General features: G+C 38.5%; 1 protein-coding gene across 1 annotated transcript in view; it reads left to right on the plus strand.

Annotated features, from left to right (window-relative positions):
* vipr1b (vasoactive intestinal peptide receptor 1b) overlaps window positions 1-24,709 on the plus strand; it is an 83,734-nt gene that overhangs the window by 57,004 nt on the left and 2,021 nt on the right. Inside the window, exons 7-12 of the mRNA XM_056450344.1 lie at window positions 7,142-7,295; window positions 7,393-7,453; window positions 7,652-7,724; window positions 10,998-11,089; window positions 20,236-20,365; window positions 22,979-23,020. Of these exons, the coding sequence (XP_056306319.1) occupies window positions 7,142-7,295; window positions 7,393-7,453; window positions 7,652-7,724; window positions 10,998-11,089; window positions 20,236-20,365; window positions 22,979-23,020 (552 nt within the window). The remainder of the gene's footprint in view (window positions 1-7,141; window positions 7,296-7,392; window positions 7,454-7,651; window positions 7,725-10,997; window positions 11,090-20,235; window positions 20,366-22,978; window positions 23,021-24,709) is intronic.

A 24,709-nucleotide genomic window follows, 5' to 3' on the forward strand; every position in this document is an offset into this window, starting at 1 on the left:
TAAAAAAGTCACATTGTGATAGAAAATAACAGATAAATAAAGTAGAATTAAGGTTGAGTGAAAGATAAAGGCCCAATCCCAATTCTATTTTTGTACCCCTACCCCTTCCCCTTGGCCCTTAAAACCGAGTGTGAAGGGGAAGGGCTTCATAATTTACCTGTAAGAATTGGGACAGCATACAGCACCTGCACACGTCATCATATGTCATTGCGATCTCTTGCTTCATACGAGATCAGACAATCGCGACTGCTGTAGTTATTCCAGTTGTGTTATCTTTTGGTATTTATCTTCAGGAAATCACTGAAGGCATATATTATATTATGTTATCATAACGATCAAATGTGGCAATAAGATTGTAACTATACTGTGCATTTACACAGTGGCCATATTCATATATGTAAACAAACCAAAAACAACATTAACATATCAGACACTGTAAAAAGGTCATTCCCAGCCACTAGACTTTTCTGACAGGGTATTTGAGTGTCATCGAGTGACAGAATGTTGTGGGACTGCTGTACAGGAGTTATTATTATAATGGATTATAGATCGTGAAAAGTAGTTTTTTTTTATTTTAGTGGGTTTTTTTAAAAGCATGACGGTAAAACACGAACACGGTTATAAATATATTAAAACATGTGCTTGTTTGTTGTAAAAGTTCGTAATAATGACAAAAAATACTAATTTGTGGATCTCTTTACTTCCAGTGGTCTTCATTCAAAGAGCTATCTACCTCTTCCCTTTAGCCTTACGCCTTCAAGCTAAAGAGAATTGTGACACCCATACCCTTTCATGGGAATGCGGAAGGGGTAGGGGTAAGGGAAAGGGCTAAGGGGTAGAACTGGGATTGGGCCAAAAAGTCACATTGTTGATTATGAAATTTGTGAGGTATTAAAGTTATATTTAAAGTCATAAGATATTTACAATATGTAAAATAAATGCAATCTAAAATCATATTTTTTTGAGATCGTCACAATTATGTGAAACAAAGTCATAATTAGGTCATACAAAATCATGCAGGCGCAGTGGGTAGTGCTGTTGCCTCACAGCAAGAAGATCGCTGGTTTAAGCCTCGGCTGGGTCAGTTGGCATTTCTGTGTGGAGTTTGCATGTCCACCTCGCATTTGCGTGGGTTTCCTCCGGGTGTTCCGGTTTCCCCCACAGTCTAAAGACATGCTGTATTGGTGAATTGGGTAATTGGTAATTTGTGTATGTGTGTGAATGAAGGTGTATGGGTGTTTCCCAGTGATGGGTTGCAGCTGGAAGGGCATCCACAGCGTAAAATATATGCTGAATAAGTTAGCAGTTCACTCTGCTGTGGCGACCCCAGATTAATAAAGGGACTAAGCCGAAAAGAAAATGAATGAATGAATAAAAATCACATTGTGAGTTTTGAAATCACAATCGATAGATATAATCACATTAACTGAACAATATATTCACAAATATTATGGGAGTCATATCATGAGTCACAAATATATTGTAGACATTGATATACAACATATATAAACATAAAATATTCATTCGTTTATTTTTTCTTTTGACTTAGTTCCTTATTTAGGGGTCGCCACAGTGGAATGAACCGCCAACTATTCCAGCATATCTTTTGTGCAGCAGATACCCTTCCAGCCACAACCCAGTACTGGGAAACACCAATACATTGTCATATTCATACACGCACTCATACACTACGACCAATTTAGTTTATTCAGTTCACCTATGGTGCATGTCTTTAGACAGTGGGGGAAACCGGAGCACCCGGAGGAAACCCACACAAATATTGGGAAAACATGCAAACTCCTCACAGAAATACCAACTGGCCCAGCCAGGACTTGAATCAGCAACCGTATTGCTGTGAGGCGACAGTGCTAACCACTGAGCCACTGTGTCGCCCAACATAAAATATAACACTGTATAAAATACAGGAGAACTTGGCAAAAAAAATTAATTGCAGTGCCACAGCAGTGCCAAACCAAGAGAGTACTAGTTTTTTTTACCCAAATTGCAAAATGCAGTTTCCAGCTATGTAAAAATTCTTGATTTGTCAATTTTACAGCTACAGTGGTCAGCATAATTAAGTGCACCCCATTTTGAAAATGAATATTTGTATCCATTTCTCAGTGAATATAGGCAATGTATTTTGGTGCATTTAAACAAAACAGATTTATTAAACAGATATATTTATTAAAATCATATTTTAGTCACCAAACATATTTAATTGAAGGATAATACAATTAAATTCAAGCAAAATATAGCAATAAATATCAACAAAAAAAATTTTTTTGCTTCTCTTGATTTTTCTTCCTTTTAAAATTTGTATTTAATATTTTTCTACAACATAAATTTGAGTGTACTAGTTTTTGGATGGTTATCGTAACTTATCTTGTTAGATAAGCTCCAGATTTGCCTTCAGTACTGACTAATCTAATGTATATGCACAAATATAATGTATAGCTTCCTATTATAAATATGAATTTAAAAGATTTGTGAGGGGTGCGCTTATATATGCTGAACACTGTCTCTACTACAGTAGGTTAAAAGGATAGTTTGACCAAAAATGAAATTCTGTGATCATTTACTCACCCTGTACTTTCTTTCTTCTGTTGAACACAAAGGAAAATATGGAAAAAGCAGCCATTGACTTCTATAGTTTTATTTGTTCCTACTATGTCAGTGGCTGCTGGATTCAAACATTCTTCCAACAGAATGTCTTGTTTTGTGTTCAACGAAAGATACATAGAAGTATAAAAGACCCCCTGAATGTGAGTAAATAGATAGTTTCATTTTTCCCTTTAGCTATTTCTTAAAGATGGAAACCCATGTCTACTTTTATTCTACAGATTACGCTACTTACAATCATATAAAGAACTAGTAAATAGCTAATCTAACATCATTCTGTAATAAAGACGTCATCTGCATTTAAAATGTTACTAATCTACTGTTGAATCTGTGAATTTTCACAGCTAGGTTTTGTGTCAAGCTGCCTTATTAACGTTATTCTCACATTTTAATAACAGTAGCCCATGGGGAAAAGCAGAATGACTGATTTTCAGAAACAGCATTACAAAAGGAATTAATTGCAGCGTTTTTATGAATGATACATAATAAATGGATGATAAAAGGCTGTTGAGAGGCTGGGCTCAGCAGAAGGTGTTTGTTAGCCATTTGCGAGGTCGAGCCCGCAGCGAAAGCTTTCTGTCTATTTCAGGAGTGCAGGCCCTGAGCAAGAGGCTGTGGCTCTCAGAGTAATTTGGGATGATTTGTGCGCATTAGAACTATGAGCTGCATCCATTCATCGCGTGCTGCCTCATTTTACACGGCCGAAAGCAGAAAGCATCATTCAGAAGCTGCTGCTGTCTAAACTGTCGATTGCTTCATCCAGCCAATTCTTTTCTCCTGCCCATGAGGCATAAACTCTCACCCAGTTTAAGATGCGTGAAGCTTTCCTTGATGCTTGGATCATGGAGCTCAAAGGAGTATTTTTAGAAAGGCTGAAAGTTTTAATGCTGTCAACACAAATACATATTTTAAAAATTGAGCTGGGGTCTGAACTTCACTTGTCAATCTTTAGGAATTACGGCCCACCATGTGAGTATACTTTCACACTTGGTCTATGGCTAGCCATTTTAACCTTTAATTTATGAATTGGATTAGTATATAATTTCCTGCTACTTGTACTTAATTTCTATTCCATAAATTACTAAATCATATTCATTAGCTACTAGTGCATAGTCTTCAGATGCTTAATCACAGTTTAATTGGAAATACATGCTTCAGCCTACATTTTTATGAAACCACAAAAATGCACTTTAACAAACATACAGGGCTCTATTTTAACGATCTAGGTGCAAAGTCTAAAGTGCGGGGTACAAAAGCATTAAGGGTGTGTCCGAACCCACTTGCTGTTTAAAGGATGAAAATTATGCTTTGCACCCTGGCGCATGGTCTAACAGGGTTGTGCTTGTTCTCTTAATGAGTTATGGGTGTGTTTTGAGCATAACGTGCAATAAACCAATCAGCATCTCATCTCCCATTCCCTTTTCCACATTTGCTTTATACATGGTAGACTTTGTAAGTGGAAAAACGGAACACTTCACTAACAAGAAAACAAACCATTCGCATGAGTATAAAAATGAGCCTCCTCCATTCTGCCTCTTTACTTTCTCTTGACTTTACTTTTACTCTTTACTTTACTCCTTTACTTTCGTGGATAAAGAAACTGTGTTGTATGCACTCCGCTGAAGACATTCATTGGCCTACATATTTAATGTTACATACAAGGTGTTAATCTCAAATATGCTGGTGTCAAATATGTAGCTCTTTGCAGTAATGGAAAACAATAGAATTATTAATGATAACACAGTGTTTTATAGACACGCCAAGTCCATTCGTCTCCAAGTAAAGCAGTGGTGATCTGTTGCTGAATGAATTCAGGGTTTCACCGATCTATCATGCATTCACTTTCAGTTACCTTATTTATATATAAATTGAATGAATCAGCTATTTTGAACAAATCAATTGATCGAATGCTACTGTGACTAATACTGCCTTTTATAACTTCATTTGTGTGTTATAGATCTATGTAGATCAGTTCACAGAAATGATGCTGTAATTACTGGCTTATTTCAGTAGTTCAGATTATGTTTTTCTTTTGTTAAACAATAACTATTTATTGTTCACTTTAATCTTTAAAACTTTGCAAACCTTTTACATTCACAAACAGCTACATTCAAAACACTGATTGAAACGTAATTTTCAAAAAAGGCTATTTCATGCATCCCTGCTGAATAAACTCTTTAAAAAAGTCTTACTGACCTCAAACTTTTTATGACATATTTCATACTTTTTATGAAAACACTTTCATACTTCTGGCACTAGTCAACCATCCTAGGAATCGCTAGTTTTTTATATTTTCAGTGATATGAGCATCATAGCTCATTAACTGCACATCTAAAGGTCTCAGCATGATCCTTTTGTTTATATTGAACAATCGGAAGTTAAGAGTCATTATTAATTCATTCTGCTCTCCAGCAAAAGGACATGGCATTTTCAGGCAATGCTGTATCTTTGCTCTGCTTTTCCTTTTTCGCCTTACACCCTCCTGTCTGCCTTCATTGCAGTGTGTTATTTGTTTATAGTCCTCCTGTGGAGTCTGACTGTCCTCCCTTCACGAACTCCTCTCTGCCTCCCACTGCTCACCCAAATAAAACCGGCTTCATCAAAGCCTATTACCCGTGCTAATCTGGAACCGGATACTGCAGTAGCTTGGCAATACTTGACAAACACATAATTACCTACAGTGATTGTGGTTGGTAATGTGAGAAATTGCAAATCACACTGTATGAAAGTTTTTACTAAATCATAAAACATAACTTCTTGTTTATTGTGAACTAAATGCACACAATATAATTTAATATATTTTAATATATGTAAATTAGAAAATTATGTGGCAAATTCATTTGTTTTCAATTTGAAGTTAATGCATTCATGCTTCAAATTATATAAACAGATGCAATGTCATTATGAAGTAACAAGCACTAATCATTTTAATGGCTAGTTTAAATTATATCTTTCGGCTCAGTCACCATAATTGTCATATGGGTTGTTTATGATTAGCAGTGATTGGTCGTAATATTGGAGTCATTTTTTCTACACATTTTTTTGTGGAGAATGAGCAGAAATCTTGACATTTATATACAGTATCATTAAGATTCCCACTAATGCTTTTCCACATTTGCTACTGTTTATCAAGTGAAGCCAAAACATTTCAGTGTCTATGTTTGTATGTCTGCTTTTATAATCATTGAATTTAATTTATACAAACTGGAATTCTGCTCTGTGCATAATATACTGTATTTAAAAATACACTAAGGCGTAACATTATGACCACCCATATAATAACCAATTGAACCAACTTTGGCTCACACTCTTTATTCTTAAATTTACTGAGCTGGCAATAGGTCTGGTTTTTGGTATTAGATAATGTCAATATTCTCTCTGAATTTAATGTTATGCACAGTGGATCTTGATTTTTCAGAACAGGCTGCGTTCTTTCAATCATCAATGGTCCAATCTTAGTAATATTATGCTTATTTAATGCATTGTTGGCAATGATGTATGGTTACCATGAGCTCCCGGTGGGGTCATCGTCTATATACTGTACGGGTTTGTAATGAACTGTGTGCTCATTACTCTGTCACCACTGTTGTATCTGCTGGTGATTTGTTGCACTGTGGTCCTGCAGTTGCTGTGAATTATGCTCAACAGTTTCTGCTCCCCTTTGACATTGTTGAGTTATAAAGAACACTGAATGACAGTGCAGCTACAATGCACATAGAGCTCATTTAGCCCTAAATGTTGCTTTGCAAGTAATTGAAACCAAACCTTCTAATGAAATGCTCTGTGCGCAATAATAAATAAAGAAATAAAAAAGTTAACAAAAGATAAACGATATTTTATTTGCCCACTATGTTTGGTAATATACTTAAAATATAATGTAGAAGATTATTCAATTGTAAACTATTGAATGAATGGTTGATTTGTTATAGGAGGCCCCATTTACACAGATGTTTACTTTACAAAGTCTAAAATGTTTTGAGTTTGTCTACTTTCGACCACTTCAAGAAAATACACAAAAAATATTTTAGACATCTGCAACCCGGTAGCGATTGACATTCCATGTATTTTTTTTCCCTTCCATTGAAGTCACTGAGTACAGGTTTCAAACATTCTTCAAAATATATTCTTTTGTGTTCAAGAGGAAAAAATAGACACTTATAATGGTTTGTAAACACTTAAAATGATGACTTTTTTGGGTGAATTATCCGTTTAATTCTTTTATGCATTTCAGTTATCCACTTTTGATGAAATCACCAAGCATGCATGTTAATACAAGTGGAAACAGCTTCTGAGATATTTGGAATGATTATTATTTTGTCAAAATTTAAAAAAAAAAGTTAATCTTTGTGGAAGACATTTGTGTAAACATCAGTCGCACCACAACAAAAGACATTTGTCAATCTGTTGTGACAAATGATTGTGGTAAATGTCAGGATGCTCCTGCTCCCCCAGAAGATGAGCACTTAAGTCTGTGAATGACTTCTTCAAGCACAATTTAATTTCATCTTTCTTTGAATTCCAGGTTGGTTGCAAAGCTGTGATTGTGTTTTTCCAGTACTGCATTATGGCCAGTTTCTTCTGGCTGCTGGTGGAAGGTCTGTACATTCATGCTCTTCTCGCCGTCTCCTTCTTTTCTGAGAGGAAGTACTTCTGGTGCTATATCCTCATCGGTTGGGGTACATGCATTTGTTTCTTTATTAACCTGCCATTAACCTTCGATTATGTCCATGTGTCAAAGTAACGGTAATACTTTCTCATTTCACCTTGCTGCAGGAGGCCCGACTGTTTTCATCATGGCCTGGAGCTTTGCCAAGGCTTACTTCAATGATGTTGGGTAAGACAAATGCAAGAACACTTCGTATTTAAAGTCAAGAGAGAAAGAGAGAAGCAAAAATCAGTAGCATTTTACTATAGGGACCAATACACATAAATAATTAGTTGCTTATTACAATACTATGATGTATGTATTACATACATATTTGTGTGTGTGTGTGTGCTTATTTATATTGAACAATTGTATGGTGTTTTGTAGATGCTGGGATATTATTGAAAATTCTGATCCTTTTTGGTGGATTATCAAAACCCCAATATTAGCTTCCATTCTGGTAAGTGTTTCTGACATGTCAGTATTAAAGTGGTTAGAAAAAAACTGCTTTTGCATGTTATGTTTGCTGTCATTCATGGTTGATGATTACACGACTGTCTAGTAGCAAATTATTATCTTCTAAGAAAAGGATTGTCATTATGTCAGTTCTTTGCAGAACTAATTGCAGCAGTCTCCATTAAGACACAATCAATCCATGCTATGCAATCTATGCAAGTTTAAACATTTAAAGGAATGGTGTTTGGTTAAATTATATGAAATCCGAATTATTAGCCCCCCTGAATTATTAGCCCCCCTGTTTATTTTTTATTAATTTTTTTTTAATTTTCAACACATTTCTAAACATAATAGTTTTAATAACTCATCTTTTATTCAACTTTCAACTCATCTAAATAATATTTGACTAGATATTTTTCAAGCCACTTCTATACAGCTTAAAGTGACATTTAAAGGCTTAACTGAGTTAATTAGGTTAACAAGGCAGGTTAGGGTAATTAGGCAAGTTATTGTATAACGATGTTTATTCTGTAGACTATGGAAAAAATATATAACTTAAAGGGGCTAATAATTTTGTCCTTAAAATGGGTTTTAAAAAATTAAAAAAGTGCTTTTATTCTAGCTAAAATAAAACAAATAATACTTTCTCCAGAATAAAAAATATTATCAGACATACTGTGAAAATTTCCTTGCTCTGTGAAACTTGTTTATTTTATTAGTTCACTACACACAAAGTGAAATATTTCAAGCCTTCATTTGTTTCAACTTTAATGATTATGGATTAAAGACGAAAAACCCAAATCCAGTATTTCACATAATTAGAATATCATGACAAAGTTCAACATTGTAGGCTTCCTGTGTCTTAATCTAGTCCCCTAATTAATGCAAAACTTTGAAATTGCCTCAATCTGGCTCAGTTGGCTTTAGAAGCATGGGTGGGGAAGACTGCTGACTTGATGGTTGTGCAAAAACCCATCATTGGAACCCTCCATAAAGAGCAAAAGAGGATTGAGAGGATTGTCAAGCAAGGGCAACTGAGGGCTGGTATTAGAGCATCAGGAACCACCACATACAGATGTCTGCATGACATGGGCTACTGCTGTAGAATTCCATGTGTCAAGCCACTCTTGAACCAAAAATAATGTTAGAAGTGTCTGTGCTGGGCTAAAAAGAAAAACTACTAGAAAAACCAATATCAAAGCAACTTGGGCTACCATAACACCTCAACTGTGTCTGAGGCTGATCGCCTCCATGCCACAGCAGCTTGATGCTGCAATTTGTGCTAAACGAGGCCCAGCAAAGTACTGAGGACATAATACAGTACATTAACACACTTTAAGGCCAACATGTGTTTAAGATCCTTATTTTATTGGTCACATGAAATATTCAAATTTTGTAAATTACTTGATTTGGGTTTTTCATCTTTAATCCATAATTATTCAAATTGAAACAAATGAAAGCTTGAAATATTTCTCTTTGTGTGTAGTAAACTAATAATATATATATATATATATATATATATATATATATATATATATATATATATATATATATATATATATATATATATATATATATATATATATATATATATATATATATATATATAAATATAGTTGAAATCAGAATTATTAACCCCCTTCAAATTTTTTTTCTTCTTTAAATATTTCCCAAATGATGTTTAACAGAGCAAAGAAATTTTAATCGTATGTCTGATATTTTTTCTTCTGGTGAAAGTCTTATTTGTTTTATTTTGGCTAGAATAAAAGCAGCCATTTTAATGTCAAAATTATTAGCCCCTTTAAGCTATTTTTTTTTTTTTTGACTGTCTACAGAAGAAACCATCTTTATACAATAACTTGCCTAATTACCCTAACCTGCCTAGTTAACCTAATAACCTAGTTAAGCCTTTAAATGTCACTTTAGGTTGTATAGAAGTGTCTTTAAAAATATCTTGTAAAATATTATGTACTGTCAACATGGCAAAGATAAAAGAAATCAGTTATTAGAAATGAGTTATTAAAACTATTATGTTTAGAAATGTGCTGAAAAAATCTCTCCGTTAAACAAAAATTGGGGAAAAAAAAAATAAACAGGGGGGCTAATAATTCTGACTTCAACTGTGTGTGTATATATGTATACAAATATATATATATATATATATATATATATATATATATATATATATATATATATATATATATATATATATATATATATATATATATATATATATATATATATATATATATATATATATATATATGTATATATATGTTTTTTTATGTATTGCTATGTTATTTTATTTGTGTGAAATTTTGTACTATGATATTTTATTTGTCATTTTAATATTATGTAATATGTCTGTGTTTGTATTTTCACTTTCTGTAAAAAAAAAAGCCAAATTGCTTTATAAGTCAATAATCTTTACTACAGGTCTCACAAATGTGTTAACCCAGCGTCACATAATCAATACAATTTCCCCTGAAATAATTAATGCAAGCTTGCAGATTACACAATAAACACACACACACACACACACACACACACACACACACACACACACACACACACACACACACACACACACCTTTGATCTATCTTCTAATAATTATTGTGACGTCATTCCCAGCGATCACTCTCTCATTAATTTTACTTTGAGTTTTGTCATTTTGCTGGATTTTGCTGCTTGTTTATTTCATCACCATATACTGTATTGATTTTCCTTAGTGCTGAGTGTTAAGATTTAAGTAACACACAAACCTGTTGACGTATGTGTCAGCCGATGCCACCCCTAGAGGGATTTACATTATACATGAAATATCAATAAAGCCTGAAAGGTGTGAAAAACATTCTAACAAGCCCTTCTTGCCTTTTCTTTTGAGGGATTCATGGGGATAGAGAAACAGAGAGGAAAAAGTGTCACTCCAGTCGAATGTTTATGCAAATTTATTTATGGTGTCTGGGATTTGCTAATGTTAGACTGGAAATCTCAAGCACTTCTCGTCTTCCCGCACTCTTATGGTTTGTTTTTGCGAGTCAGAAAGTAAGCACAGTCCATCTCGTCTACTTAGAGTTAATGTTGTCTGTCTCGCTAGCGTCTGAAGGAGCTAGATTTGTTCTGTATCTTTGCTAATAGACGTCAACCCATGCTTACTTCTGTTATAACAAACACTGTACTTTAGTACCACTGAACTCTCAGTGATTTCAGTAATCTTTTCTGCGCTGAAATCTGCACTAAATAACTATTGTTATTTTGTTTTTCCACCAACAACAGATGAACTTTATCCTGTTCATTTGTATCATTCGGATACTGAGGCAGAAGATCAACTGTCCTGACATCGGGAGAAATGAATCAAACCAATATTCGTAAGTATTTTGGACGCCATTCAAACAGGTTTTAAGTTCAGATATGATTCATTCTGTAATTTGTTCTCTTTAATCTCCTTGCCCTGCCGAGAAAACCAGGTCAAACTTTAAAGGGACAGATCACAGGGATACTGTATGGACATTCTATGACTCAAAAGAGATGTTAGTCTGGATATTAACCTGTGTGAGACATCTTGTCAAATGGGAATGAGATTTGAGATCTGCAGCGAAAGTGAAGATTATCTGTGAATCGAGATTTAAATGTCAGTCTTTTCTTCAATTTATGCTATCATATGACTTTGGGAATATTGCAAATGACCAGAGCCAGACAGAATCTGCTGAAGGTTTTTGAAAAAAAAAAACTTTTACTAAATATTAAAATTATTTTATCACATAAAAGATCCACTTAGAACCTTGTTTTGCTTACACCTACATTAGCTGTCTCATATAATGCATTCACTAAAACACAGAGAAAATTTAGTTCACTAATTGTATTGTATTGAACACAAATAAATTAACATTTGCATCATATTCTCTAGTACTGCTTAAATTAATATAAAAATGGAATAAATACATATCTACAATCGCAAGTATAAATGGAGTATATCATGGGCTAAAAAATCTATAGCGTTTTCTGTGGATTTCTGTAGGCGCAGATTCAGTGTGGGCCTACTAATGACCCATATGACTGCTTATTTATACATTTTTCATCATAATAAATAAATATTAAATACAAGCTTGGGACAAAAACAAGATGAATAAAGGGCTGTTTACACCGATGATGCACCAGACTTGCACTATACGTTATATTATGTGCACTGCTGAAAGGTAGCAAAGTGGTTTTGCTTCTTAATTGCATGTTAGTTAATTTTTTAAGTATCTTCACAATTTTTCTGGTTCATTCCATGATAAACTAGGCACAAAGCTGAAGGAAAATGAATTAATGAATGAATCTTCACAAATTGACTTCTACTTCAGTACGTTTTAAAGCATCATATTATAGTACTTTTTATTGCTTTTATTGTGTACCTTGTTATTTTGTACGGGAAAAACAAACCCACTTACATTCGACTATTTCTGAAAACAAAACAATATTTTTACTTGTCTAGAAAATTTGGCCTGATTTAGACATTTATTGATATATGGACTAGAAGCGAGACAAACTCTACTGACAATATTTTAACGATCTAGGTGCAAAGTCTAAAGCGCAGGGCGCAAAGGCATTAAGGGCATGTCCGAATCCACTTTTGGTATTTTAAGGATGGAAAAATACACTTTGCACCCTTGCGCATGGTCTAACATGGTTGTGCTTATTCTCTTAATGAGTTATGGGTGTGTTTTCAGCATAACGTGCATTAAACCAGTCAGAGTCTCATCTCTTATTCCCTTTAAGAGTCAGATGTGCATTTGCTATTTACATGGTGGACTTTGTAAGTGGAAAAACTGAACACTTCACTAGCGAGAAAACAGCGTCTGCACGAGTATAAAAAACAAGCCTACTTCATTTTGCCTCTTTATTTTCTTTTTACTTTACTTTTTCTCTTTACTTTACTCCTTTACTTTCGTGGATAAGGAAACGGTGTTGTACGAACTCCGCTGAAGACATTTATTAATCTACGTATTTAATAATAATTTAATTTGTTTGTAAAGCACAAAGGTTTGTTTCAAATCTATTTCTAAGTTCAGTTCTAATTTCCAGCAATAAATAAATGAGCAATAATAACAAAGTATGGTCAAAATACTGAGTTGTATCCAAACACAGGTCCTATTCTTATGCCCCATGTGGTGATGCATACGTCTCCAACAGGTGGACAAATCTAAACTTGTTTTTTATTGAAACAATATAAATATGCATATAATAAATAATAATGCTAATAATAATAACATTTTACTAATCCAAATTGTCATGAGTAAAATAAAAAATAAAAAACTCGACATAAAGAAGGCATGGAGGTAGTGGTTTTTATATTTATCTAGAAAAAAAATAATTTTTGTAATATTTAAATTTTTTTCATATGTAAAGATATTTGTGAATTGCTGTACATTTGTTATGAAGCGGACAGGAGACAGAGGTAAGGAAACGTTAGGGTGTTTATTAAATGACAACAAGGAGCACATGAAGGATAGCCAGGAGGATCAGGAATGATGTTGGGGTCTTTTCCTCCGTGGCTGGGTAACAGGAATACACGAGGATGGACAGCACACACCAGATACAGCTGACAGAGGATGACACAGACTTGGAAGGACTGGAAGACAGGACGATTCGGGAGGACCAGGAAGACTAGGAGGAATACAAAGAGAACAGGTAAGTAAATCGTTTGTTTTAGCTGAGGATGACTACGCTGAGTGGTCGCTCAGTTGTCCGCTTTCGTCGAGACGAGCCCGGACAATGAGCGACTGGAGTGCTGTGCTTTTATCTGGTGCTCGTGAATGTGATGCAGCTGTGTGCTCATTAGAAGTCAGGTGATGGTGATCTTCGTGAGTGGGGGTCGTGAGAGCCTGACCAATCCATGACAGTACCCCCCTCCCCAGGGCCCGCTCCTGAGGGCCGACACCTCCGACGCCGTGGTGGTCTCCCTCTGCCTCTAGGCGCTGGGAACTCAGGGTGGCTCTCATGAAACTCCACCATGAGACTAGGATCGAGAATATCAGCTCTGGGAACCCATGTCCTTTCTTCGGGGCCGTACCCTTCCCAGTCCACCAGGTACTCCAACTGGCCACCACGACGTCGGGAACGCAAGATCTCCTTCACTGCGTAGACGGCTCCTTCTTCTAGGAGCAGTGGAGGAGGGGGTTCCTCTTCGTGGTCAGGCTCTGTGGAGGGAAGAACAGGATCGTGATAGGGTTTCAGGAGTGATACGTGGAATGTAGGGTGAATACGGTAGTGAGAGGGTAATTGTAGTTTGTAGGTGACGGGGTTAACCTGTTCCACGATGGTGAAGGGACCAACAAATCGGGGACTTAACTTGCGAGAGGGCAGTCGCATGCGTATGTCCCGGGTGGATAGCCACACCTTTTGTCCGGGTGTGTATCTGGGTTCTTCAGACCTTCTCCTATCGGCGGTTACCTTGCTTCGACGGACTGCCCTCTGCAGATGTTGATGAGCCTCGTCCCAGACTCTCTCGCTCTCCCGGAACCAGTGATCCACTGCGGGGACATCAGATGGTTCGCCATCCCAGGGAAAGAGCGGTGGTTGGAAGCCCAGGACGCACTGGAATGGCGTGAGTCCGGTGGAGGGTTGCCGCAGTGAATTTTGGGCATATTCTGCCCAGCCCAAATACTGGCTCCAGGAGTTCTGGTGACCACTGCAGAAGGTCCTCAGGAACCGTCCCACCTCCTGAATCTTCCTCTCTGTCTGCCCGTTGGTTTGGGGATGATATCCAGAAGAGAGGCTGACGGCCACACCTAGGAGCTTGAAGAAGGCTTTCCATAGACGTGAGATGAACTGTGGACCTCTGTCCGACACAATATCTTCTGGAATACCAAATGACCTGAAGACTTGATTAAAGATATTGTCGGCAGTTTCAAAGGCTGTGGGAAGACCTTTCAGAGGGATTAGTTTGACAAACTTTGAGAATCTATCTACTATGACTAGAATACAGGTATTACCTTCTGACGAAGGGAGGTCAGTGATAAAGTCCACTCCTAGGTGTGACCAGGGACGGTTCGGAATCGGCAAGGGATGGAGCTTTCCAGCGGGTAGATGACGTGGGCTCTTGGATTGGGCACAGTCCTTACAGCCCTGAACATATTGCCTCACATCCCTTGCCATGTTTGGCCACCAGAATCGTTGGGATACTAGCGAGAGAGTATTGTTGATCCCTGGATGTCCAGTGCCTAGCGAGGTATGTAAGGAGTGGATCAGATCTACCCGGTGTTCAGGTGGTATGAACTGCCGATGAGGAGGGCATCCCGGCGGAGCAGGGGCTTCCGGAGTGGCAACGACTGGAGGAGCGTTCCAGGTGATCGGACAAATGGAGATGTGTTCGGGAAGAATCTTCGTTGGGAGTTCTTCATGATCGTGATGCTCGTGTAAACGAGAGAGAGCGTCTGCTCTTAGATTCTTGGGTCCTGGACGATAGGAAATGGAGAAATCAAAACGTGAGAAGAAAAGTGACCATCTGGCTTGACGTGGACATAGTCTCTTGGCCTCTTTGATGTATTGGAGGTTTTTGTGATCTGTGATCACCTGGAACGGATGTTTGGCTCCCTCCAACCAGTGACGCCACTCCTCCAAGGCTAGCTTGATTGCTAGAAGCTCCCTGTCTCCTATGCTGTAATTCTGCTCCGCCGGGCTCAACTTCCGAGAGAAATAGGCACAGGGATGCAGTCGGGGCGGTGTATCATGATGTTGAGATAATACTGCCCCGACGCCGGTGGTGGATGCGTCCACTTCCACCACGAAAGGAAGATTTGGGTCAGGATGAGTCAGGAGTGGGGCCCTTGTGAACTCCTTCTTAAGAAGGCGGAAGGCTGCGGCTGCTTCTTTGGTCCACTCCAGTCCTTTGGGTTTACCCTTGAGGAGATTAGTGAGAGGTGATGTAATCCTGCTGTAGTCCTTGATAAACCGTCTATAAAAGTTAGCAAACCCAAGAAACCTCTGGAGCTCCTTAATGGAAGTGGGTTCTGACCAGGATAGAACAGCCTCAATTTTCTTCCCATCCATACGTATACCGGTTTGGTCAATGATGTATCCCAAGAAATGAATCGACTTCTGGTGGAATGAGCATTTCTCCGCTTTGAGGTAGAGGTGATGTTCTCTCAATGTGTGTAGGACCTCCGCAACGTGTTGGCGATGTTCGGCCTCACTCCGGGAGTAAATGAGGATGTCATCTATGTACACTATTACACAGTGGTGAAGAAACTCCCGGAGGACTTCATGAATGAAGTTTTGGAATACGGAGGGGGCGTTGACCAGACCGTAAGGCATGACCTCATATTCATAGTGGCCAGTAGGGGTCACGAATGCTGTCTTCCATTGGTCCCCCTCACGTATTCTTATCAGATTATACGCGCTGCGGAGGTCCAATTTAGTGAAGACTTTAGCTTCTCGGAGCTGTTCCAAAGCGGCTGGTACCAGAGGAAGGGGATATCGGTATTTTACTGTACCGTTATTTAGGACCCTGTAGTCGATGCATGGACGCAGCCCTCCGTCCTTCTTGGCCACAAAGAAGAAGCTTGAGGCGGCTGGTGATTTTGAGTGACGTATGTACCCCTGACTCAGAGCCTCCCTTATGTAATCTTCCATTGCCTGATTCTCTGGAAGCGAGAGCGGGTAGATCCTACCTCTTGGCAACTGGGCATCTGGAACTAGGTCGATCGCGCAGTCCCATGGCCGATGCGGCGGTAGCTGGGAAGCTCTCTTGGGGCAGAAGACATCATGAAAGGAGCTGTACTCCTTAGGAATGTGGATAGACTGCTTCTCAGGAGGGCTCTCGACCGATGTTGCAAACAAAGAAATGGGGTTCCGACCTTGAAGAGGGAGATTTGGAAAACAGGCAGGTGTACATCCAGATCCCCATTTCTTTATCTCTCCTGTGCCCCAAGAGATGATGGGATCGTGCTTCACCAGCCACGGGCGCCCTAGAATGATGTCCATATTTGCACCCTCCAGAACCAGAAATTGAATCCTCTCTTGATGTAACAACCCCACTTGAAGAAGGATGTCTTCGCATTGTCGATGGATACGGGTCGAAGATCGAGTGCACTGGGTTATCGGTTGTATCTGGTATATATGCGAGGACGCCTCAGTACGGAGGTGGAGTTGACGACAGAGGGATTGGGAGATGAAGTTCCCTGCTGACCCGGAGTCGATGAGGGCTGTGACAAGGAGAGAAATAGAGGCAGTAGTTATTTGTACGGTGGTAGTAAGTGGTTTACATTGTTCAATATTCGTACTGAATACACTCACTGAAGTCCGAATGGGACGAAGGGGACACTCCATACGGGTGTGTCCACTGACACCGCAGTATAGACACAGACCCCGGGTCAGCCTCCTCTGTCGTTCCGCTGATGTCAGTCTTCCAGACTCTATTATCATGGGTTCTGGTTCTGGAGAGGCTGTTGACTCAGGCGATTGGAGGAGTGCAGACGAGGGGGTGATGGTGTCCTGTTGATAGGAACGGAGACGATCGGAACATCGGAGAGAATGTTGGATGAATCTCTCCAGACCCATTGTATCATCTAATGTGGCCAGTTGGATTCGGAGAGTGGGTTCCAAGCCGAGCCGGTACGTGGTCAACAACGATCTCTCATTCCATCCACTTGCAGCTGCTAGAGTGCGAAACCGGAGAGCATATTCCTGTGTAGATAGAGTACCTTGCTTTAGATGATACAGCTGCTCTCCAGCGGCTACTTCCCCATCAGAACGTCCAAACACCTCTTTGAAATACTCCGTGAAGGTAGTGATGGAATTCATGACCGGCCCGGCTTGGTTCCAGATCGTCTCAGCCCATTTAAGTGCAGGTCCAGAGAGTAGAGATACGATGTAGGCGATCTTCGACTTATCTGTGGGATATAGAGAAGGTTGCATTTCGAATATGAGGGAACATTGTAACAGAAAACCATTGCACTCCCCCGCTCCGCCTGAGTAGGGCGCTGGTCGGGCCATGGGACTGGAAGGAAGGGCCGAAGAAGAAACTGTGGAGGCGGAAGTGCTCGGTGCTGGTGGTGCGTTGGAAAGTGGAGCTGGTGGCTGTAGAATCCGCTTCAACTGGTCCACCAGCTCCTGAAGGTGATCGGGGGTGCTCATGTTGTCGTCGTTATGGGTCCGGGCTTCTGTTATGAAGCGGACAGGAGACAGAGGTAAGGAAACGTTAGGGTGTTTATTAAATGACAACAAGGAGCACATGAAGGATAGCCAGGAGGATCAGGAATGATGTTGGGGTCTTTTCCTCCGTGGCTGGGTAACAGGAATACACGAGGATGGACAGCACACACCAGATACAGCTGACAGAGGATGACACAGACTTGGAAGGACTGGAAGACAGGACGATTCGGGAGGACCAGGAAGACTAGGAGGAATACAAAGAGAACAGGTAAGTAAATCGTTTGTTTTAGCTGAGGATGACTACGCTGAGTGGTCGCTCAGTTGTCCGCTTTCGTCGAGACGAGCCCGGACAATGAGCGACTGGAGTGCTGTGCTTTTATCTGGTGCTCGTGAATGTGATGCAGCTGTGTGCTCATTAGAAGTCAGGTGATGGTGATCTTCGTGAGTGGGGGTCGTGAGAGCCTGACCAATCCATGACAACATTCTGTGTGTATCAAGTAATGTGTAAGCATTTTGGTCCTGCATAACTGTCACGCACTGCACTGGACTTTAAACCTGCTTTTAGTTGGTCAATGGCGCGGTCTATTTCATTTCCTCAGAATATCAATGCGACAGTAATGCGCCTTAACACACCTCCTTTATAGACCAGCGCGCCCATGAGTCCACAAAGTGGCGCAAATGGATTTGCTATTATAATAACGTGGTGCAAAAAGTGAAAATTACAGTTGCGCTGGTCTGAAAATAGCAACAAATCATGCCAAACACATCTTGTGCCTTATTGCGCCGGGTGGCCTTAAGTAACAAAAAGCATTTTATGAAGTACAAATGATCTGTTTAGAGTTAGTTTCTCAATTCAACATCTCAATGATTCAGATGATTTCATCAGAGTAAATCTCCAGCAACGCATCACTGGGACACATTCATACACACTCACATACCCTACGGTCAATTTTAGCATTCCCATTTCACATGTCTTTGGACTTGTGGGGGAAACTGGAGCACCCGGAGGAAACCCACGCAACATGGGGAGACCTTGCAAACTTCACACAGAAACGCCAACTGACCCAGCCGAGCCTCGAACCAGCAACCTTTATGCCACCCACTGCGCCACCTCATCACCTCTTTACTGATGCATTCAATTTTAAATTAAAAAAACGACTTACCTGACATTTTAAAGCTAATAGTTCACCATTTTCTCACAACTATATTTCTTGCAAACCTACAACCTTAAATAGACAGCTCAAAAAAGAAAGCTCACTCACTATTTTACCCTCAAGCAGTTTCGAATCTTTGTGAGTTCTTTATTCTGTTGAACATTTAAACCTGACAGTTTGTAACCGTTCATATTCATAGTAGCCAAAACAAATATTGAAGTCAATGGTTACAAGTATCCAGCTTTCTTCAAAACATCGTCTTTAGTGTTCAACAGAATAAAGAAAGTCAAAGAGGTCTGGAACGAGTTAAGGGTGAGTAAATAATGACTTCGTAAATAATGGGTTTTCAGTTTTGGATGAACTATCCCTTTAAATTATGTCAGTAAGTTTGTTCATATTTTGGGAAACTGCACTCAAAAAATGATTCATTGGATTTACTAAATATTTTTAAGGTAAGTGGTTGTAAACAATTTATATGAGCTGAATTTAAACAAACTAAATTTTACGCAGAATTTAATAATGTTTGACTTAATTTGTTTGCATAAATTCAGCCCGTATAAATTGTTTGCATTTGCAACCACATACCTTAAATACAATTTAGTAAATCCAATGAATCAATTTTTCAGTGTACTGATTAAATGCTTGCTCAACTAGTCATTGCTAGTCTAGTCTCCAAACCAACCTAAAACCCCACAGAAAACAAAATCTAGTTGGCCACAGGAGTCTCATTGGACATCACATTTCTGAAGTCTGATGGGGACACCAGCCTCTAATCAAAAACATCTGCTGTAGAGCAGCTATTCTGGTCTTTTCAGCAGAGTGAGAACAGAAGGTACATGAGAAACATTTCAGCTTATGTAATTTTAACACAGGCATAAAGTATGGGATATTTTAGCCAGTCTCTCCAGCAGCGAGTGTGAAGCCGCCGTATTGCAATCTCATCATCTAAAATGTCACTGGTCTCTCCGCCCCGTTCCCATGATTTAATGTCCTTTGTCCTTAAGTAGCTCTCTGTCAGCGGTTCGCACGAAAACAAGACTCAATTCTTAAACACCTGCAATTTTCTACCCAGCATCACTAATGTTGTTATTCCAGTGCCACGCTTTTCAATATAACCTGGTAATAATATCATTCTCAACTCAGCGCTGTGTGCAGCTTATGAATGACAGAAAAATATCCCATAACGCTATTTTTCCTATGTTGTTGTTTCTTCTTTTCCACAGGAGGCTGGCAAAATCAACACTTCTGTTGATTCCACTGTTTGGGATAAACTTTATCATATTCGCCTTCATTCCGGAGAACATCAAAACTGAGCTACGGCTTGTGTTTGACCTCATTCTCGGTTCATTTCAGGTATGCAAAAGGAATTAATCGCTCCGGTTAGCTGCAAAAACAAAAGTCGAGCCTAAATATCAATAGTACAAGTGACAGGACGTGCTCTCAGGCTAATCGTAGCACTGTTGTTCAGAAAGCAGAATAGTTTAATGATGTCTGGTAGAACGGCTCACGGGTGCTCAAAGAGAATCTCTGGCTCGCACACTTTGGCTATTGGCCACTGTTTCTTCGTAATTGCATAATTGGGTGTTTCTTCAACTGTGGGAGACTTTTGCCCTGTGGATGTTTGGAAAATAAAGTCTCTTCAAAACACTTCACACACTTACTAGTTCATTCAGTTCATTCAATGGCATGGCTGATTCAGGCACATTTTCATTTATGTTTTAGATATTGTGCTGGGGAAAATTGTATTTTTTCTTTACTTTTTCTTTCTTTCTTTCTTTCTTTCTTTCTTTCTTTCTTTCTTTCTTTCTTTCTTTCTTTCTTTCTTTCTTTTTTCTTTCTTTCTTTCTTTCTTTCTTTCTTTCTTTCTTTCTTTCTTTCTTTCTTTCTTTCTTTCTTTCTTTCTAAGTAAAAAAAAGACCTCAGTGCATAACCTGTAGCAATAAAGTTTTTATTATTTTAAGAATGCATTTAAATGTAGTTCTGTCATGAACACTCTCGGGACTTAGTGTGGTAATGAATATTTACAGTATATGACAATGTTGATGTATTTGATCTTGGCGGTATAGATCTGCTACGCTGCTGCTGCTGCTTTGATTATTGATTTTTTAGCCTAAAACAACGCGAAGCATTTTAGCTGATGAGGAGCAAGCTCATTGGCTGCCGAGGTGGCAGCAAGTAATCTCCTGCGCCATGTACAGTAGTTAATGACACACGAGCAGATCAGGTGACCTATCAGCCTGAGCACGCATAGAGTTTCATGGCAGAAATTTCCCTAATCATAGAATAAATATTACAATTTGTCAAATAAATATAGTAAATACAAATTTATAAAATAAATGTATATAAATAATTTAAATTGGTAATTTATATTTAGTTCAAATAATGATATTTGCACTCCTACCAAGGCATTTTTACAGGCATATTATATTCCAAAGGATTTTTCTTGTATTTAATTTTATAATTGTATTGTTCTCATTAAATACACTCACCGGCCACTTTATTAGGTACACCTTAGAAGTACGAGGTTGGCCTTCAGAACTGCCTTAATCCTTCGTAGCACAGATTCAACAACATACTGGAAATATTTGGAAGTAGCCATTAGATGATGGGTACACTGTGGTCAGACCAGGCAATTTTTTTTAATCTTCTATTGTCCAATTTTGGTGGGCCTGTGTGAATTGTAGCCTCAGTTTCCTATTCTTAGCTGGCAGGAGTAGCACCCTGTGTGGTCTTCTGCTGCTGTAGCCCATCTGCCTCAAGGTTGGACATGTTAAGCATTCAGAGATGCTCTTCTGTATACCTCAGTTGTAGCGAGAGGTTTTTGAGTTAGCGTTGCTTTCTATCAGCTCAAACCAGTCTGGCCATTCTCCTCTGACCTCTGGCATCAGCAAAGCATTTTGTCTTGACCATGTCTCCATGCCTAAATGCATTGAGTTGCTGCCATGTGATTGGCTAATTAGAAACTTGCGTTAACGAGCAGTTGGACGGGTGTACCTAATAAAGTGGCCGGTGAGTGTAAATACTTTGTCAGAAAAAACGGTAGCAATAAAGCTTTTACTATTTTTAGAATGAATTTAAATGCATTAATCATGCAATAAATATTTTTAAAATATAAATAAATATGTGGGCGTGCAGTGGCGCAGTGGGTAGCAAGATCACCTCACAGCAAGAAGGTTGCTGGTTCGAGCCCCGGCTGGGTTAGTTGGCATTTCTGTTTAGAGTTTGCATGTTCTACCCATGTTCGTGTGGGTTTCCCCGGGTGCTCATCTTTTCCCCACAAGTCCAAAGACATGCGCTATAGGTGAATTGGGTAAGCTAAATTGTCCGTAGTGTATGTGTGTGAATGAGAGTGTATGAGTGTTTCCCAGTGATGGGTTGCAGCTGGAAGGGCAACTGCTGCGTAAAACATGCTGGATAAGTTGGCAGTCCATTTCGCTGTGGCGACCCCTGATTAATAAAGGGACGAAAAGAAAATGAATGAATGAAATAAATATGTAAAAATGTGTAATCTAAATTATTATTTTACTTTTAGTTCAAATAGTCATAATTGCACTCTGTGATAAGAGTAAATGTACTTACATATTTATAAAACATAAATGATGTCATGGTACAGAAGTTTCAAAGGCATTTTTAAGTGTGACCTTCATAATAATAATAATAATACAAAACGGTTACAGTCTGTCTCAAAGAAAAAATTGCCTTGGGACAAAAAAGTGCCCCAATTATACAGTGTTTCCAAGGCAGAACCGGTAGAATGACAGGCATGAATTCAGGACGGGTCTGCCCCATTAGTTAAATATACTTACCCACCTATATCTTTGAGGCCAGCAACATTCTAGACAGTCTGGTATGAATATCCAGATATGTAGCCCATTGTCACTGCTATGTGTGATGCTTTGAATGAATGTCCTTGTAATTCTTACTCTGCACCAACACTGACATAAGCTTCTTCATTTGTTTTACCAGGGTTTTGTGGTCGCTGTACTCTACTGTTTCCTAAATGGAGAGGTAAGACTTAGATGGACAGAATGTGTAGATGCAGTCACAACTAATCAAAACCCACTTCCTATATCCAAGTGTCATTTAATTTCTCTAAAGCTAAGAGCTAAAGCCCAAGAAGCCTGTAATTGGCTTAGATTCTTCTGGCTCACATTGGCTGTTAGAATCTCTAGACATAAAGGCAGTGTTGAAATATTACTTATATATACACATGAATCTCCACAGCATCTTGGGCCTTGCTGCTTGTAGAGATTAAATAAAATGCAAGCTCTGTTCTAGTCATTTAAAGGGGACCTATTATGCAAAAATAACTTTTATAAGGAGTTTAAACACAGTTGTGTGGCATATGTGTGTAAATATAGCCAGCCTCTAATGGTAAAAATGAATTAATTCTATTTTTTAAAAATAATTACACATCAAAAAAACAGTCAGCAGGAACACTTTGACTGACATTCTCCCTTTATACGTGTCATCAAAGAGGGAAAGCCCTGCCCATTTGTGACAGTCTCTTCCTCATTGGCAAAAACTGCCCTGAGTGAGAAGCAGTTGTTCGCCATTAGAGTTATTATTTCCTGAAGATAATTTTGGCGAATAAGAGACATTATAAATGTGGGGTTTTAGGATGCACAAATTAAAACTGTAGTCTTCATTTCTAGGACACTTCTTTTCCAATTTCAGTTTTTCACAGAGATAACATTAATCCTATTTGAATCTGTCACTATGCTGAAGCACAGGCTTTGTAGCTCCACCCTCTTTTGAAAAGAGCACAATCTTATTTGAATTTAAAATGACAGTCACTAAAATGGCACAATTTGGATCAAAGCCTAAAAGGGGCAGTTTCAAAGAGTTATCAACAATTATCTATCTATGTGGTATTTTAAGATGAAACTTCACATACACACTCAGGGACATCAGAGAAACTTATGTTACATCTTGTAAGAAGGCACATAATAGATCCCATTTAAAAGAATTAGACATGTTACACTAATGTATACCATTTTAGATGTTTAAAATGACCGTACTTTACTGGACCATCACTAACCCAGGTTTCTTGGGTATATACAGATGTGACTACTGAGAATGCGTGTAGTGCTGCAATCTGTCACGCGCAGTCACGCACAGTGCTGCAGCAACAAAGGCTGCCTTTTCGATGAAAAAAAAAAACACTTTTGTGCTTTACGCAATATCCACCAGGTGGCGCAAGGAACAACTGCTTTTCCATTGTCGGGCCAAATCCATCGTTCCATTTGCAAACTGCGTCGCAAACTTGTACATTTGCAGCTACTTCTCTAGAGCTGTAGTTAGAAGCATAGTTCCTGGTTGTGTTCTATTCCCAGTTATCCCCTCTATACCCTATTCATTTTGAATGTTCCAACATTTAAACTATAAATGATTAAAAAAAATTAAAGCATTAACATCATCTCTCTTACAGTACGTGTTATTTGCTTTTTAATCTATTTTTTAAAGTTTAGTTTTAGCGATTTTCATATTGACAATTGCGCTCCATTCATAGTGCACTAAAATCATAGTACTATCTAAATAGTTTACACAATATTTAAAAACTCCTGTTATTGTTTTTTAGAAATTAACTAAAGTCTTTTTCCGATCCTTTGTAAAAAAGAAAATTAAAAATGGCTAAGACTGGCTTTAATTTATTAGTAATATTTATGACTAATTTGACACATTTCTATTGAAATG

Source organism: Danio aesculapii, chromosome 24, assembly GCF_903798145.1.
Source record: "Danio aesculapii chromosome 24, fDanAes4.1, whole genome shotgun sequence".
Taxonomy (NCBI): Eukaryota; Metazoa; Chordata; class Actinopteri; order Cypriniformes; family Danionidae; genus Danio; species Danio aesculapii.